Here is a 19867-nt window from a genome sequence, read left to right as displayed (position 1 = left end):
ATTATGCAATAAAAATTTGTTTGAAAGATGTACTTTTTGTTCTGGATTATCCTTTTAAGGATGTTTGTAAATTGAGCAGCTTTGGAAGAGAGAGGTTGTGTTTCCCTCTGGAGAAAAGGAAAGGCATGCTTATTATTCATTGTAAATGATTCAGGTTCCCTAAACTTGAGGTTCTTCTTCTATAATACAGTCCACAGTGGATGCAGGTATCCATCAGACCTCATCTGAATCACTCCTGTGGGACTTGGGGGATAAGAGAGGCCAAGGCATATGTGATGAGGCTCATGTTACTTGCTCAACCATGAATAATGAAGTCCTTTGTTTGTGATCCAGAAGTCTCATGCCTTCTGCTGCCACACTGAACTCTGGCAGGCTTCTTGTTAGCTTTCAAGCAGAGTATATCTCATACTCTTCACAATTCTTCACAAGCTAACGGTTGAGAAGGAAGCAATTTAGCATATACTATGTTTTCCATGAGTCAGAGGTGCGGTAGGTAGAATACAAGCTTCCTAAAGACGTTTACATCCTATCCCCCAGAATCTGTGAATATATATTGAGGAGAGGAGGAACTAAGGTTGCAGATGGAATTAAGGTTGCTAACTGGCTGCCTTCAAGATAAAGAGATTATACTGGATTATTTGGATGGGCTCAATGAAATCACAAGGGTTCTTTGAATGTGGAAGAGTGAGGCAGAAGAGTCAATGTCAGAGTCAGGAGAGAAACTGCACTGTAGATTTGAAGGTGATGGAAGGGGCTACAAGCCAAACAATGCAGGCAACATCTGCAAGCTGTAAAAGGCAAGGAAATAGATTCTCCAACAGAGCCTCCAGAATGAAAGCAGTCTTTTTACCATGTCTTGATTTTAGTACAGTGAGTCTCATTTAGTCAGTAAGCCTAAGGTAATAAATTGTGTTTAAGTTGGTGATTTTTTACAGCAAGCTCAGAACACTAATACAGAGGGGAGTGTGTTAAGCCTTCCTGACCGAAAGTTTTGGGTTTTTCCCTCCTTGTCTGCCTGGTTTATGTTCATCCTTTGGGCCTCAGTTGAAATGTTCTATCTTTTCTAAGGAGAGTTCCCTATTCTCCCTTTCTGTAGTAGCCCCTCCTGATACTTTCTTTCAGAGCACTATGATTTTTGTACAAATTACAATTAAAACCAGGTTCTGATGTAATTTTCCTGCAGCTAAAACCTTATACATAGCTCAAGTTGAGACTGAAGATTGTCATTGTCTTTTTTGGTGAATGTCTACCCTTCATTCTAAAACGATTTTCTTCCTATATTTTTAATTTAAAATGTCCTTTGAATGAAAGGATGTTGTTAGAAGGTGATATAGTTGACTCTTGAACAAGTTAAAGGCTCCAACTCCCACACAGTCAAAAACCTGTGTGTAACTTTACAATCAACCCTCCATATCCTTGGTTCCAGCTCCACAGATTCAACCAACTGTGGACCATATAGTACTGAAGTATACATTTAGTGAAAAACATCCGCATATAAGTGGACCTGTCCAGTTCAAACCCAAGATGTTCAAGGGTCAAATGCAGTAGCTTTTAAAATCTTTTCAGTGCCTTTTCTTGGCTAGTAAAATGTTGCCAATCTATATTAACCAACATTTAAAAATTATTATGCTCATTCATGATATAAAAAATCTAGGAAACACAGCTCTAGATGATGTCAGATGCCATAGCATCTCATTCTTCCTTCACTGGAACACACACCACATTTCATTTCCATTGTCTTTTTATTTCCAAATGAAAATCCTCATGAAGGGAGACGACTCTCCCCCCCCCCGCCCCCCATGGATTGCATTCCCAGAGCCTGACGCAATGCCTGGCATAGAATAGGAACACAATAAAATTTTGTTGAATGACATTGCATTATGCAATAAAAATTTCCCAGAGATTAATATGTACATAATGATACTGAAGTATTAAGATTATATTCAGCATGCAAATGCCACAAGATGAAAACCTTCAAAAGTTATTTTTTTTTGAGACAAAAACAGCCATTGCCTTTGCATACTCCTAAAATTATACTAATATTTCCAAATCAGTGACCTCAAAAGATACTGATATTCCTCATAAAGATTCTTATGTAACAGATTTCTTTTAGATCTTGGTAATAATAAAAAGATTATCTCTTCTTATGGATCAGTATTATTTAAAATTAGTAAATGAATTAGTTAACTAACTAAATGAATTCCTTTTCCCTTTTTACCTTGGTTTCTAATCAGTAAAAAATAAGTTTCTTGATTTACTTTATTTCCTTTTACCCATCCTACTTTTTCTGTCCCTTCTCTACTTGTCCTCTTTTTCACTTGTGTTCAGTTCAGTCACCCAGTCATGTCTGACTTTTTGCAATCCCCTGAACTGCAGCATGCCAGGCCTCCCTGTCCATCACCAATTCCTGGAGTTCACCCAAACTCATGTACATTGAGTCGGTGATGCCATCCAACCATCTCATCTACTGTCATCCCCTTCTCCTCCTGCCCTCAATCTTGTTACTTTGCTTTTATCTTACCTATGTTTCTTTGTATAGTAAGCTAACACTTGGGCTTTCTGGAGGGAAAAAAAAAAGAATTAAGGTACTAACTGGTTCAATCACTGATATATTGAGGCTCCAACACACTAGGCTTGTCCTACACACTTCCTTCTAATTTTGTCTGATGTTCTCACAGTAAGACTAGCATCCAGTTTCCCACTGAGCAGTTTACCTGGTAACTAGTTAAATAAATGAATCACAAATGTTTACAGTCAAACCCCCTCTTGGACAATATACTTTCTATATAATTGTAAAAAGGAAAGTAATTTTGAGCTAAAGGGAAATTGTAAGTATACAGTTGTGAACATTCAGTAAATGACCATAAAAAACAGACATATATTATCTGCTGCTGCTGCTAAGTTGCTTCAGTCGTGTCTGACTCTGTGCAACCCCATAGATGGCAGCCCACCAGGCTCCACCGTCCCTGGGATTCTTCAGTCAAGAACACTGGAGTGGGCTGCCATTTCCTTCTCCAATGCATGAAAGTGAAAAGTGAAAGTGAAGTCGCTCAGTCGTGTCCGACTCTTCGCGATGGGCTCCTCTGTCCATGGGATTTTCCAGGCAAGAGTACTGGAGTGGGGTGTCATCACCTTCTCTGATATTATCTAGCAGGTAATATTATTTATATATAAGCTAAAATGTACCAGGATCAGGGTCTTTTCCAATGAGTCAACTCTTCGCATGAGGTGGCCAAAGTATTGGAGTTTCAGCTTTAGCATCAGTCCTTCCAATGAACACCTAGGACTGATCTCCTTTAGAATGGACTGGTTGGAGCTCCTTGCAGTCCAAGGGACTCTCAAGAGTCTTCTCCAACACCACAGTTCAAAAGCTTCAAGGGATTGGGGGCAGGAGGAGAAGGGGACGACAGAGGATGAGATGGCTGGATGGCATCACCAACTCGATGGATGTGAGTCTGAGTAAACTCCGGGAATTGGTGATGGACAGGGAGGCCTGGTGTGCTGCGATTCATGGGGTCGCAAAGGGTCGGACACGACTGAGAGACTGAACTGAACTGAACTGCAAATGTACCAGGACAGGTTTCCCTATGAAATGACCCTAGAAATATTAGAATTAGGTCTAGTCAAAAGATTTTCAAAGGGATTTGAATGAATCTGCATCTTTTTGTTGTTGTTCAGCCATTCAGTCTTGCCTGACTCTTTGCAACCTTGTGGACTCTAGGTTTCCCTGTCCTTCACCATCTCCCAGAGTTTGCTCAAACTTATGTCCATTGAGTTGGTGATGTCATCCAACCATCTTATACTCTGTTGTCTGTCATCCCCTTCTCCTTCTGCCTTTAATCTTTCCCAGCATCAGGGTCTTTTCTAATGAGTCAGCTCTTCCCATCAGATGGCCAAAGTATTGGAGCTTCAGCTTCAGCATCAGTCCTTTCAATTAATAAAGGGTTGATTTCATTTAGGATTGACTGGTTTGATCTCCTTGCAGTCCAAGGGACTTTAGCTTTATAGCTTCAGCTCTAGTTAATCACAAAGAGTACTAGTAAAAGAGTACATGATCTATTGGATCATGTATTGATAAATACATTATGTGACTTTACGAGAGTTTTTCTTTTTTTAAAATCAAACACCCATTTCTGTGAAGTGGGAGTTGGAAGGAGAAGTGAGGATGGAATGAGCTTCTTCCTGTGATGGGCAGGCCACAGGGGTGAGTAATGGGCCCTTCATAACCACCTCAGAACATTTCCACTTGATTTTTCTAATTTATTGAGCTCATATTCAGCCATTGGTTGTAGGCATCTGTTCATTAGTGTATGCCCTTTTAATGATTATGCTGTGATTTGGCTATGTTGATTATAAAATATTTGGAATATCACTCATGGTTCAATGTTGGAATTTATTTGAAAAGTGGCTCAACTACTGAGTAGGCAGCATTACATAATGATTATAGTTACAGTGTATTTGGAACACATAGTCCTAAGTTCAGGCTCTAATTCTACTACTAACAGGTGATCTTAAGCAAGTTATTTGACTTCCCAGAGCCTTAATTTTGTTATCTGCAAAATGGGTCTAATGATAATCCTGCTTCTTTGGGTGGTTGTGAGAACTGAAAGAGGTGTAATAAGTAAATAGCTGGCAGACATCAACCAGTTAAAAATGATGACTTAAGTATACAAACAACAGAGAAAATCAAGAGTTAAGACTAAACCTCTAAGTGAATAGAAGGAATTTCAGGACAATAGAAAACTTTTTTTTTTTTTTTTGGCTGGGTATAGAAATGTTTCTTCTCTCCATTGTATCTTGGAGAGGAAGAAGGAATAAAAATAATTTCAAAGTCACCTGTGTATCTATAATCCATCTATAGATTTCAGATATTTTCTTTAAACAGTAATCCTGGAGGTAGTTACTACTCAAAGTTCAGTAGTGATATCATGGAAGACAAATGGCTTTTCTATCAAATCACTCCCACCAGTCAGCGGGAATTCCAAGTTGGGTATTATTATTGACCAAGCCATTATTGACAGTCTCTTTGTTTCTTATTCTAAAATAAATACGAAATAGGAGGAATCACATTGTTTGAAATCACATCTATTTGAAATCAATGGTTTACACCAGACACTAATTAAAATATAACACTTTCAACAAATTTTAACAAGGAAAAATTCATCCAGAATTCATATAACAGCACTACCATATGCTACCTATAAAACACATTATTAGGTGAATATTCTAGGTGAAATCTACCTTAAGCTAGGTAGCATGTTTATTTTCCCTCTAAGGATTTTCTAGGAGAGATGATAACACTAGACCTCATGTATTAGAAACATCAAAATCTAAAATATTACAATTTCAAATAATACACAATTCCTAAAGGGCCAAAAATTTTACAGTGTCTAAGAGAAATTATGCTTTTATATAAGAACCTTACTACTAATAATAAAGAGCTTTCTGATTTTTATGGACTAGGAATATTTTTTTCTAAATGTTATTGCTTAACTACTCTCCCATTTCTTGAAAATATGAGCATGCACTTCATTTTAAAGACATTTACCTCACACTGTAAGAAATGGCCAATCAGGTCAGCATTGGCACTCCTAAAGGATGGTAATTGTGCTCTAATGCAAGCTTATAACCCAATGCAAAGTAAAAGAAGTCATTTACTCCTACTCTGCAAGGAATCACCAGAATTATATAGGGGAAAACTTACTTACCCACAAGATACTTTTCAGACTTGTTTTGAATTTAAAACCATCACACTCCAAGACAACACCAACAGCGCATTAGAAATTTGGAGTTTATAGCACAGAAATACACAGAAAAGCCAATGGTGCTTAGACATAGTAAAAGATTCTCAACTCATACACAGTAAAATAAATGAAAATTTATTTTTACTGATTTTAAAAAGGCTATTATTTTGGAAAAGATTGAAAATTGGATAACATACTGGTTTGGTGAGAATAAAGAAAAATAAGTCTTCTTATGCAAAGCTGATGGAAGTGTAGCTTGGCAGTATTTATTGAAATTTCAAATGTGCAAACTCTTAGATTCTCGTGTGAGAAATGTCTCCTACAGACCTGCCTGCATTCATTCAAAATGACATGTGCACAAGGTTATTAATTACAGCACTATTTCTAAGAACAAAACACTGGAAGCAATCCAGATCTTCATCAATGGAGAATATGCATCTTCCATATACTGAAATACTAGGCAATGAATAAGATGGGGAAATATATGCTGATATAAAACAGCATCTAAGACTTATTTCTAAGTAAAAAAAATAAAGTTGCAGAAAGAATATGTACTTCCATATTGCTTGCATTTATTAACTTAAAAGATAAGCAATGATTGCCCATTTAGAGGGAAATTGGCTGGCTGGAGGAGAGGGCTAGATAGGAGTCGTTTGCATACTATTTTATACCTCTTAAATTTTGAACTATATGAATATATTACCTATTCAGAAAAGTGAGAAACTTCAAATATATAATCCGAATGCAGTGAGTGGCCCACCTCACACTAGAGAGAGTCATGATGTGTGGCAGTGAGCTGATGATTGACCCAAGGATTCCACTGTGCATGTTACTGTCATCAGGGTGCACTTAAGTGGAGGTCAAAAACCCATCACGGCCACCTACACTTCCCTCCAGCTTCAGCTAAGCCTTTGGCATTCCTTTTCATTTTTTGACATTCCTCCTTTGGCAGCCTGAATTAACTAATGGCAGTGCTACAACTGCGTGATGCCATTAATGGACATCCCCACATGTAAGATCCTGTTCCCTGGATGTCACCTCTGAGAATTCTGCCTAAATTAATCACTTACTGATAGGAACCTGCTTTAGAATACACCCTCAGTACTCATGCCACTAATGCAGAAATAAATATGTAATAACACAGTTTTAACATAGCCCTGAGGATGACTCTCTATGGGAGCCAGAAATGCCGAGCATGTCCATGGAACCAACAACGGCTTCCTGTACTCTAAGCTGATATGTATCTCTGGCGTTAAGAGATTATAATATTTTACTTACTTCTTTTGTTTAAGTGGATATGCTTGATTGCTGCTTCCATAAGGCATGCACACAGCAGGGCATTTCCTTCATTCCTAACTTGAGATTTAGATCAGGGCTGAGCTACTTTATATTTCAGGTATCTTTTGTTTGGGCCATTGCTGAGTGAAGTTTTAAAGCTAAAAAAACAATTAAAATAAAAACAAAAGAACCAAGTGGTATGAGGTTACTAGCTTTCAACATTCACACCTTATGAAGGCATCAGAAGGTGTGAATGTTGACCATTATATTAGTTTTCATTTTTCACCATTATGTTTGGTATTTAAGAACATGTATTTGTTGTTTAAAATCTTCATGCCAGTGCATAATTACCACCCTATCGCAAAGCCAGTACTATAGGAAACATCCCAAATAGAGTAAACTAAAAACACACAGTATATGCGCATGCGCACACACACGCACACACACACACACACACACACACACACACACAATGTTAATAAAACTACTGAGAATTCTTATTTATCAATATTCTAATTTTTTAAGCACTCAAATTAGGATAATCCCTTTATTAAAAAGATGTGCTTATCTCTATATGCATATGTACTGATATATTTCCTCCTGCTGCTGCTACTGCTGCTAAGTTGCTTCAGTCGTGTCCGACTCTGTGTGACCCCATAGACGGCAGCCCACCAGGCTCCTACGCCCATGGGATTTTCCAGGCAAGAGTACTGGAGTGGGTTGCCATTGCCGTTTCCGATATTTCCTCCTAAAGTAGTCAAAAACAATTATTCAATAAGTCCTAGTATCAAAAAAAAAGAGAAAATCCCATAAATATAAATGAACATGCCAAGATATAAAAACAACCTTGCTGACTAACTTTAAGGGTGTATTATAAAAGCAATTTATCATTGTAGCAGTTTACGTAATTCTAATAACTCTTACTGCCTTTTGCTTAGTGATTAGTGTTGTACATACACGGGAAAAAAGGACACAGTAGAGGTACAAGTAACCAAAAGAAGAAAATGCCCCTTAACTTTCCTGGGCATGAAAACCCTCTTTCCACTTCTTTTCTTTCAGACTAAGGCTTGCTGAGCCTGTCCTTTAGCATAGTGTCACACACACACACACAAACACGTCATCTAGCTGTTCTATCATAACTCTATCAGACTCATGACTATTTCCTCACATTTACTAAGATTTGACACCTGGATTTTGGCTCCTCTTTGCTCTTTGTCCCAGAATCATCCTGAGTGACTTCAGATATTCAATATCCAGCTGTGAAAGTGACTCATCTAATATCCTGCCTTATTTTTTTTTTTGAAACTCCTGAACTCTCATTGAGTAACCCAATCTCATGGAACTTCATCTCTCAAATCTTACACTCCAGGACTACTCTTTGACCAAACCTCCTAGGCTTTCAGCTCTTTCACTCTTTTATCCTCAAGAGCTTTCCTTTAACTGTCAGTCCCTGGACCATTGCACCCCCTCTATTCTGTCCCTTCCTGCCCCGCTGAGAGCCATAGTCCACTATGATGACCATTCTGTCATCACTAATCACAATAATCCTGCCCTCTCATCCATTTTATCAAAACCTCAAGCCTTCAGTCAATGAAAATTTTTGGATGCTCAGAGACACATTGTTGAAAATCACATAACTTTGCAGTTTGCTGTCACTGTGAATTCATGGTCCCTCTTCTGAGGGAAGCCTCGAGTATTTAGTCTTTTGTCTCATTTGTCTCTGTTGTCTATCCAGTCTTTCCCAAATTCTCCCACTGCTTTTAATTCAATTAAAAAATATAGAAATTCTCTCAGATTACCCTCAATTCATGAAACCGCTTCTTCCTGTCCAGTAATAAGATATAACCCAGAGACAGAGGACAGTCTTTGTTGTCTGCATACACTAGAGTGATATAACAAAAATAAACATGTAGTTGGCACTCCCATTCCCCACATTAATCCTTTTGGGAGATCTCCTGTTATTTACTGAATAATGTCTAAGATCTTGACAGGGTACTCATTGCCTCCTGGCTACCTACTAGCTCTTCTAGCTTTATTTCTCCTGTTCAGCCTTGGACTTTCTACCATGATGTGCTTAGTTGCTCAGGCATGTCTGACTCTTTGCGACCCAATGGACTATAGCCCTTCAGGCTCCTCTGTCCATGGGGATTCTCCAGGCAAGAATACTGGAGTGAATGGCCATGCCCTCCTCCAGAGGATCTTCCCAACCCAGGGGTCGAACCCAGGTCTCCTGCATGTAGGCAGATTCTTTACCATCTGAGCCACTAGGAAAGCCTTTTCTACCATCAGTTCAGTTCAGTCGCTCAGTCGTGTCCGACTCTTTGCGACCCCATGAATCACAGCACGCCAGGCCTCCCTGTCCACCATAACACTCCATACATTCCTGTTTTACCCCGGCGTTTTCTCTTTTTAGTTCCTTAGTTTCTCTCTTTAGTTCCTTTAGTTCCTCTCTAGTTCCTTCATCCTCCCGACTGTTTCCCCCTAAAATCAATACTTGGATCATGGCAAATAAAATGGCTACCATAAGAAGAGCATAATTATATTACAGATGTAGCTGAAGAAAGGATAAAGAACAATAATATTGGAATTGAAATCTTATACTTCCTTGTAGATCTTGTGGTAAGCATCATAGTGTTGATAAAGTAGTAACTACTCAATATTTTTTTTCACTAGTTCCCAATCCTTCTTTTTTTTTTTTTTTAACATTGTTACTTTTCTATCCTAGAACTCACTTATTGCCTTTAATGCCAATTCCAATGTTCTCTGCCTGGTTTTTAAGACCATCCTGTATCTGGCTTTATTGCTTCACCCTTATTTTATAATAATGCCTTCCTCTGGCCTGCCCATCTCTTTGCTGTCCTTATTCAGTTTCATGCTTCTTTCCTCAAGTTCTCCATCCTACTGATAATGTTTATCTCAAATATTGCACTCCGTTTCTGTCCCCTCTACCATTCCCAGTTTTCCATTCTGGTTCTTTTTCTTTTTTCCAGGATCATTCAAACTTTTAAATTCACCCCACATCCTCTTAGCATTTCCATGAGTACTTTATGCATTCTTATCTTTTTATCCTTAATAGAGAATAATAATAGTTCTCAACTCACTGGGTTACTGTGCGAATTAGAAGTATTAGTATAGGTGATGTATCTGCCAGAGTTCATGCTCATAGATGTGTATCACAAACTTTATCAAATGTTCTCATCCTAAACCTTTGTTCTACATGGCCATTGCACATCACGAACACTTGATAGATTTCTAATTTTCTTACAGAAGAACTTCTGTCTAAAGCTTGAATCTGAGTTCCTTGAGAACCAAATCCCTGTCATATACTATGGTCTTACCACCACATCACCCAACAAGACAGAAAGTAGTAAGGAAGTAGTCACTTAACTTGTGGATGACTTCTTGGTAAATGTTATCCCACAAAATCAGGGATTAATTACTAATAGATTAGTAGCATAACTTGAAACATCATCATCCGCATAGCCTAAAACAAGTTCTCCAGAAGTTATTTCTTTCTGGATATAAAATATACATTGGTAGCATTCAAGTATGTATGAATCCAATGTTCTTGGTATTCATAACAATTCATTCAATAGGGAAACCATACTGAGACCATGTAATGAAAATTTGTTTCCCTTTCTGTATTACACCCTGCCTGTCTACATCCTATTCTCTGATAGAAACAGAATCATCTCTCAGGTGGAAAGAAAGTTCTTCTCTATTTTAGTGACTCTCAAATGAGGCAACAGAATAGGGGAACTAGGTGATTAAATAAAAGTTTTGTTTCCTAATTTTCTCCTAGATAATCTGAATCAAAAGAGTAACCACAACCTTACTCTGTGCTACATTCCTGTGAACAAATTTAAGTGAATCTCATATGCTTAGTACATGCAGAGTCTATTTAAACATCACACTGTGTTGTGTATGAAGTCTGGAAAGGAGTAGGGGAAAGAAAATATTGCTGTTTTCAATTGTATCTAGCTTGGGAAGCCTTGCAAAAAATTTAGAAAGTTAGATAGTGAGAGAAATGTTGGGCAGTATTACCCAATATTTGGATAAGAATAACTTGTTTTTAATGTGTATGAGCCTCAACATGGAATCATCAAGTTGAATTACAATTTAGGGTTGTGCAAGGTTTCAGTGAGTGAGTTGGTTGAGTTTTTATTTACAACAGTGTAAGCAGAATTAACTGCATTTAAAAATACACTAACATTTACTGAAATTTGAAACAAATCCCTAACAACAACTCATAAACTATGAAAATGATCCTGTTCACTAAAGAGATCTTGCTCAGCTTCCTATGGATTAATAATTATTTTTTGTGAGATAATCACTAATGGGATTAATTTAGAGAAACATTCTAACCAACCACTGACTGGTGTTTAGTATCAACCTATTTTATTAGTGTTAATAGAAAAGTAGTCATTAAGTTCATTTGCTTTTTCAGTGAATATGAGAAGATTGTTTTAAATATTAATTTCCAAAGAATAAATTTTCAAGACAATAATATTTACCTTTTTAATTGATGCTTTATAATAGCTTTAGAATGTTTAGATATTATTTCTCTTAATTCCCTTTTAAAAAGCACACATGGGTTAACATCAATTGTAGGTAATTGTGAAAAAGAAAGATTGTCTATGCTAGCAGTTCTCAACTGTTTTTAACTATTCTAGGTACTTAAAAATACCACTGCCCCAAGCACAATCATGGTCTGAACCCCAGACAGTTGTATCTCAGGCTCTCTGAGAGTGAGTTTGGGCACCCCATACAAGTATATTTAATATCACTTCTAGGTGATTGAAATTATGTCAGGAATTTCCAAAGCTTATAATATTTCTATATGAAATGTGATTCTTCTTTCATTCACAAATGTGATACAGATTATATTGTAGTCTTATTTATAGAAAAATTTTCCCAGTCACCTCTCTCCCTGACACTCTACCACAATGGGAAAACCTTCTTGAGGGCAGGGTCTAAGTTTTAAAGATATTTGCATCCCCTGCATCTAGTGCTATGTCAGGCTGAAACAGCCAGTGAATGTTAGGGGTGTTAACATACCTTTTTCTTACAATGACAAATCTTGCTCTTGTAGAGATTATTTTTATTTAATTAGTGCTTACTTATAGAGATATATCTAATTTTTAAATTTTACTTTGGCGATTAACAGAGGCATTTGTTTTGTATTTTCCTGCTTTGTAAATTTACTAGCACTTAAAACCTATTTTTATCATTAATTAATTATATGATGCCTCCGGATGGAACAAAGATGGCAACAATCATGATAGAAACTGAAATGTTCAATTCTGATCTTACCAGACAGAGTTCAAATCACTTTATATGTAAGAACTAAGAACAAAATGAACTGCTTCTAGCATGACAATTTGAGCATTTAAGTGAAAGTTTGTCAGAAGCGGTTAATAGTTCAAAATAGTGTTTGATTTAATTATTTCTTCTAAAAAGGTATAAAATAAAGTAAAAAGCAGTGAATTATTTTGGTCCCTTGCTTTGATTAAATATAGTTTTTAACAGAAACTATGAAATTTTAATGTTAATTAAAGGAAAAAAGGATATGGGTTAAAATGATGATAAACTACTGAATTGGACAAAATCCTCTGGGGCATTAAAGTTTTAAGTTGAATACATACTGTACAAAGAAATAAAATGACAACCTGAACACGTATTTTGAGCTCATCATGTTTTCCAACAAGCAGTCTGTGTGAAAGCATCTTGTGATTAGCCTTTAGTTCTTACCATTCCTGCTTAATAGTGTTTTAAGAGGTTTAGAAAGTTGCTCAAAGTCACAGAGCAAGTGGGTACCAGAAGCAGCATTAAACAGATAATCTGACTCCAAATACAGCACTCTAACAGCTCTGGACCCTCGTGGCCACGTAAGGTTATGTGGGCTAGATATCTGCAAGTGCTTACTGCCTAGACCATGGCAGGCATTTGCAAACCTACCAGTGTGTGGCATAAATCTCTGCTACTTGAGTGATCCCTGGACCAGAGACATGGACGTCATTTGGAGCTCATTTGAAATGAGGAATCTGGATGTTCCATCACAGACCCCCACATATCAGAATCTGCTTTTTTAAAGAAATAATACTCCTATACAACTTTTATAAACTGTTAAGAATGAAAAGCAAGAAAGTAAAGATATTCAGATATGAAATTAGGACACAGGAATTTGATCTCAGCCCTAGCAGGAGTTTAAGAAATGAATACTGAATCCCGTTGCAGATCCACAGATGGGTAAAAAGACAGCTAGCTCCAGGGCACTCCATGAATTTGGTGAACTCTCGATTTCTTGGTTATGTTGACTAGGAACTATCTGTGTTAGAATCCATTTAAATTAAGCTTTCTGGGATGTCCACATTTTCATGCCCTAGAGATTTGCTACAGAATTATTCTCAGAGCAATTATAGGTGAGGCGGCCCTATAATGAGATATCTTGGCTACTTCATTAAATAAGCCCCTTTGGATGGGCTCCAAAATGGACCTGCCTCATACCAAATTCCATTACACTGGAAGTAATCTCATAAGAAGGCCCTGGTGTGGGTTCAATTGTCCTGGATACTTAATGTTTACCATAAAGGAAATGTGTTCTAGAAGAGTGATTCTCAAAAACTGGTTCTCAGACCAGTACTTTATTGATCTAAGGGGCAATGAAAAAAAAAAAAAAGACAATTTAGTCAACTTTTCATGAAGTTGAATTATAATCTATTTAAAAAATACCCTTCATTCTGAGAGTATGCCCTATTTTGAGAGTATGCCCTTTCTATTTTCTTTTTTGGTGTTAAACTGCTCCATATTTTAATGAAATAATGGAATTTTAATGAAATAATATAATGATAGCTATTTTTGTGATATTCTTGCACAGTACAAATATGAGGTCAATCCTTTCACCTCTCCAACTTAAAAAAAAAAATTAAGGTCCTTGAAATACCAAATTCCACACAATTGTTAGAGAAAAATGCTTAAAAGGAAATTCTTTCCTATGAAATACAGTGCAGTTCAGTCACTCGGTCATGTCCAACTCCTGTGACCCCATAAACTGCAGCATGCCAGGTTTCCCTGTCCGTCACCAACCCCAGGGTTTGCTCAGACTCATGTCCATTGAGTCAGTGATGCCATCCAACCATCTCATCCTCTGTCATTCCCTTCTCCTCCTGCCTTCAATCTTTCCCAACATCAGGGTCTTTTCCAACAAGTCAGTTCTTCATATCAGGTGGCCAAAGTATTGGAGTGGGTAGCCTATCCCTTCTCCAGCAGGTCTTCCTGACCCAGGAATCGAACCAAGGTCTTCTGCATTGCAGGCAGATTCTTTACCAACTGAGCTACTCAGAGAAGCCCTCCTATGAAATGAGCAAGGGGCATAAAGCATTTTAAGTCAGAGACCAAACTGTAAAGTTTTCATTTTAGGGCAAATTTGTGCAGTGTCAACATCTCAGAGAGTGCAATTCTCATCTCATCTCCTTGAATTGCTATGTGTACCAGGACCATTTGGGATCTCTTAAAATCCAGATCCTGATTCTGCAGGTCTGGTACAAAGTTCTGTATTTCTCACAAACCCTCACTTAGGGTGGCAAGGGCATAGCGGTTAAGGTGGTGAGCTCTGAACCAGATCGCCCTGGTTTAGTCCCTGGCACTACCACTTCGAGCTGTTGATCCTTGAGCAGGTGATTTAACCTTTCTATCCCTTAGTTTTCTCATTAGCATAAAAGAATAATAGTTTCATCTCATATGCTTATTGTGAGAATAAAATGTAACATTGAATGTAAATATTCCCAGGATGTAAAATATAATACCTGACACATAGAAAGAGCTCCATAAATGTGAGTTATTACTCTAACTTCACAGAACAGTGACTGGAGCACCAAGATATTAAGAAAAAAAGCACCTTAAGGAGTTCCTGCATGATGAAATCGGGATTGAAAATTCCATTTGGTGAGGGAGGTTGTGCTCTATGTTCTTTGGCTGGTTCTGTGGGATTGTTTGAAGCTGCATCTCTTGAAGGGTGTGTATAGGTCTGTTCTACTTCAAAAGGTGGAAGCCTCTGAGTTACTAAGATCCTATGAGTAAGGCTGAAATGATGGCATTGTTTAGGTTGCATACCACAAAATTATTAAACTTCATAATTTGAGTGCTTTTCTTATAAATGACAAAAATGTGATTAGTACATTCCCAGATCTTTAAGTTTTCCTATTAGCAAAACCCTTAAGGTGTTTGCTAATAAAAAATTCAACTAGAATGTTTATGAATTAATCTCTTCTAACTTTTTATTGACAGCCAAGAAGTTCACTGGATGGTTATACAGCATCACCAACTCAATGGACATGAATTTTAGCAAACTCCAGGAGACAGTGAAGGAAAGGAAAGCCTGGCGTGCTGCAGGCTGTGTGCTGTGCTTAGTGCCGCAGTCTATGGAGTCACAAAGAGTCGGACATGACTTAGCAACTGAACAACAAGCAATTTATTGGAAATAGTGTGTATTGCCTAATGTGCCTCATTGGTCTATGAGGCCAATGTCTTTATTTTTTAATAGAATCTGTAACATTTTAATAGAGGGGGAATTTATACAGTTGTTCTTTAAAAATTATAGGTAATAGCATCTAGGCATAAAACTGTGATTTCACATGAATGTATGTTTTTTATCTTTCAGTTTATACCTTTTGCCCATCTGGTATGTTTTCTGCTGTGATTTCAAACACAGGAGCAAATATGACTGATTTTAGCAAAGATTGAGAGCTAGTCACAGAATTAGTTTCATCAAGCACATTTAAATAAATGCCTCCTATGTTCTGAAATCCTGAAAGATTAAAGTCGGCTGCTTTTTGGAAGCTAAACTGTTATCTTCTGAATCGCTGCATATCATTTTATCTTATTCTTTATAAAAATACCATGAATTTACTTGTCTAGTTACCATGTTATAAAAACAAAAGGAGTTAAGATTTTGTCAAAAGCACAGGGAAACTAACATAGAAGTAGAACATTCCTAATGGATTTATTAGATGAGTTGGAAATTACTGTGTCTATTAATAGCCACAAATTTCTAGTGCCTTTCCCCAGTTTTTACTTTTTCTTTTCATGGTCATACCTTCAACCACAAGCAGCCTTCGGTGTATTTCTACAGCCTGACTCTGTACCTGTACCACTCAGATGCCAATCATTTTGTATACCTCACAGTGCCCTCCCCGCCCATATAGTAATCACAGGAGAGTTGCTAGTTATCCTTCAACAGCCATGTCCAGTCTCCCCTTCTTTATCAGTAATAGGACCCCTGAATGTTAGGGCCATTGGGAATCAAAACTGTATTTTTCAGCATTTCTTGTAGGTCTGTGCAGCCACATGACCAAATTTGTGTCAATATAAAAAAATGGAAATGGTGTGTGCAACTTCCCTTGAAGTGTGCTTAGAAGGACACAATGTGACTCTTTCCTTCCTTTTGCCCTTTCCTGGCTGGTTAGAAGGTGGGCGTGATAAAACCAACAGGAGCTGTCATTTTGGATCCTGAGGTCACAGCCACATCTTTAGGAACAAAATAGAATCTGGTACCTGATGATCATACTGTACCAGTCCTTGACTACCTAACATTTATGTGAAAATAAACAACAACTCTCTTGCTTTTGACATGGGTATTTTGGGTTTTTGTTATTTGCAGCCAAACCTAATTCTAACTTCACACACTGAAATATTCATTGATGCATCTATCTTTTAGGTGTGATCCTTATCATTATGCCTTGGTCTCTGTCATTCATCCTATCTTAGTCATGGTAGGACCTAAGGAAAAGCAATAGATGCATTAAGTAATACCTGAGAATACTCAGTATGGAAGCAATTAAATTCAATAGGAGTTAAATTCAGGCGAGGAGAGTTAAAAAGGTTAAATATCTTTTCTATTCCTAGTAACTTTGGTTTATTAAGAGACATTCTAGGTAAGATTTCAAAAGTTAACTCCCAGGATAATTAGACAAAAGCTAGGCCAGATGTCTAAGCTAAGTTTTGGTCTCAAAATAATTACCTTTGTTAATTACCAGTAATTAGTGTCAGCATCCAACACTTTCCTAAAAACCCTTGAGAGAGGGGGTTGGGGAGCAGTAAGAGAGAGGGAAAGACAGACAGAGAATGTGCACAACAGAGTCAAAACACTTAAGCATATTCCAGTACAATTACACATCTTGGGGTCATTAAAACCGAATTCAAATTTTACAATTTTGAACACTGGGATTTATGGAAAAAATCGATATTTTCTTCTAGTTAATGCAAATACCTTTTGCTTTTCTAACTAGACTTAATTTGAAGTTTATGTTTTTTCTTATTCTATGCCTTTTATCCCCCATTGCCAAAATAATTCTTTCCCTCTATCTGGAAAGGATAAAATTACATTTGTAAACCTGCAATAATAGAATTGCACCTTTAACCCTGTCCTTCCCCCCCCAAAATTTTCAGCTGAAAATAGTCCTAGCAGAAGTGCCCATGATTCTTCCTGGAGTCTACACTTAGCTTCCTTTCCATAGTCAATAGCTTCTGGTCTTTAGCTCAAAGAACAGCAGAAGGTTCTCAGTGCTTTGAAAATAATTTGGGGCACTTTTTACACAGCTCAGAAGTTTACAAAGTGCACCACTCTTGACTTGTGTAAATGACCCTTAATAAGGACAGAAGTACCTATAGATGCATCTGTTTGTATGCTACCTCATCACTTCATGTCTCTTTGGGCCTTCTTTTTTGTGCCTAGGGTTTGTTTTTCAATATTTAGGGACACATTTTCTTCTATTGTTCATTAATAACTCATTGTAGATGTAGTCATTTTTAACCTGTGACTAAGACTGGAAGTAACACTTTACTCTTTAAATCTTCATCACAAAATCTCACATTTGACTCCTGCACATGGCCCTGGTTCCATGGTGGAAGAGTCATGCCTTAATACCATTTCCATTTAACTATTTACTGGTTTGTCTCCCTCATAGACTGTTAGAGGGAAGCTACCATGTCTTAACTCATTTTTGATATCTCCAGTGGCCACCAGACATATATAAAATGCATTGAAATTTTTTTAAAATATGCAGTCACCAATATTGCCAAGCCAATAGGAGTTCTAGCTGCATACTTTGGTCCTTTTATAAGTTCAGTGAGTCACGAGATGGTGCATTTCTTCCTGTGACCTTTTTTTGTGTTTTATTCTTACATCTATTAGCCCATGGGCTAAATCTTTATGCCAAAATATTGATCAACTTACCTGCTTACAGAGAGAAAAATAATTATTCATAAAGCTCACTAGGAGGGGAAGGGAAATTTGATGGTAAGGTGAAATGGTTATTTGGTTTTCAATCAGTATTACGCATAAATTATCAGCCCATGCTAAAAGTAAGATGGTTATGTTTAATCATGAAGACTACATATCAAAAGGGGATAATATGTATCCTCATTAACTGCCTATTTCTAGGGAATCTATATTCTACCCACTACTACTGTATTGAAACTTTAAGGCTTTTATAGGTGTACATTGAAATTGCAAAACCAACTGCATTTTAATATATGTTACTATTCACTGCAGTGTTTGTTAGGGAAAAAGCATGAAATATGCTTTGGGGCTGATTTCTATATGTCGAGTGTCCACAAGCATATTAATTTGCAGGCATATTGTATTGGTATAAACTGAGGACTAAGAAGTCCTGGTATTCAATATTTTCGTACTGTATTTTCATTACAGCATGATCAGAGTGGCTCACAGTGATCGCAACTTTCCCTTTCACAGCTTACTATCACCAATCTGTTTTCTCTTACCCCATACCTCCAGTGCTGTTCTGAACTGCCCTGCTGCCACCGCATATTTCTTCTGTCTGTAGCAAGAACTGGCATCCTTTAAGGCTACCTGAAGCCATTTGTCAATCTGAGGCAGAACGCTGAAATTAGGTCCACGCAAAGGGTCCACTGTTTCAGCAGCTCGGCATATTGGCTGATTCCCAGTGGATGGGTAGGATTCTACAAACTCATAGCTCACGTTCTCTTCATCAACGTAGACCAACTTCACCTCCACATCCATGATATTCTTTAAGGGTATATGCGGCAGGGGCATGGTGATCAACAGACTGTCAAGTTCTATTATCTTTGCCTCTTTCTTTCCAGCTGGCTTTTCGTCACCTTCTGCCTTCCGTTTAAAGGCCACTTTCTCTAAATCATTGCTTTGTTTTTCTTTGAGACTCTTTGCCACTTTTATTCTTTCAACTGTGATTTCTACCTGTTTGTCTCCACAGCTTTTCTTAATCTCTTGTGGCATTTCCAGGATGCTGGGTGGGTTTGCTAAAGTGGACATTTTGTTGCTGTATTTATCTTTGGAACAAGATCTTATTTATTGTATTCTCCAAGCTCCTACTGCTTCCTGAATCCACTGATTGCCCCTTAAAACACCTGTAAAGGGGTGAGAATAAGAAAAATAATTAAAACGAAAATTTGAAATTCCAGTAGTTTTAGTCAGACTATATAGTTAACTTCATTGAAATTGCTGTTTAATTCATTGTAGGTATTCATCATCTTAAACTAAAACTGTATAGACATCATCTGCTGACTGTTTTACTAGAGAAGTATATGTTTTAGTCTCAAAATTCCCCAAGAATTCATTGAAAACACATTTAGACAGTGTCTTTAAAAATAATCATCTATAGCTGAACAACACTGAATGAATATTTTTATGGGGTGCTCAAACTCATTGAATAGGAAAATCTTATACATAACCACTGAGGAAAAAAAAAGACCTAAAAAAATATATCTTGATCTTAATTTCCTCAGGAAGGCAGGTGGTCTAGAACTCATTATAAAATATACTGCTAACCTGCATAATAGACTTAGGA

The 19867-nt window shown here is 37.3% G+C and overlaps 1 protein-coding gene across 1 annotated transcript in view; it reads right to left on the bottom strand.

Moving 5' to 3' along the window:
• The window catches only part of SPATA16 (spermatogenesis associated 16), a 256040-nt gene that overhangs the window by 223253 nt on the left and 12920 nt on the right, over positions 1–19867 (bottom strand). Inside the window, 3 exon segments of the mRNA XM_042243815.1 lie at positions 18811–19340; positions 19343–19363; positions 19366–19427. Coding sequence (XP_042099749.1) covers positions 18811–19340; positions 19343–19363; positions 19366–19427 — 613 coding nt within the window.

This window comes from Ovis aries, chromosome 1 (assembly GCF_016772045.2).
Source record: "Ovis aries strain OAR_USU_Benz2616 breed Rambouillet chromosome 1, ARS-UI_Ramb_v3.0, whole genome shotgun sequence".
Taxonomy (NCBI): Eukaryota; Metazoa; Chordata; class Mammalia; order Artiodactyla; family Bovidae; genus Ovis; species Ovis aries.
The sequence above is the reverse complement of the archived record's forward strand: the minus strand, read 5'-3'. Positions and strand labels throughout refer to the sequence as shown.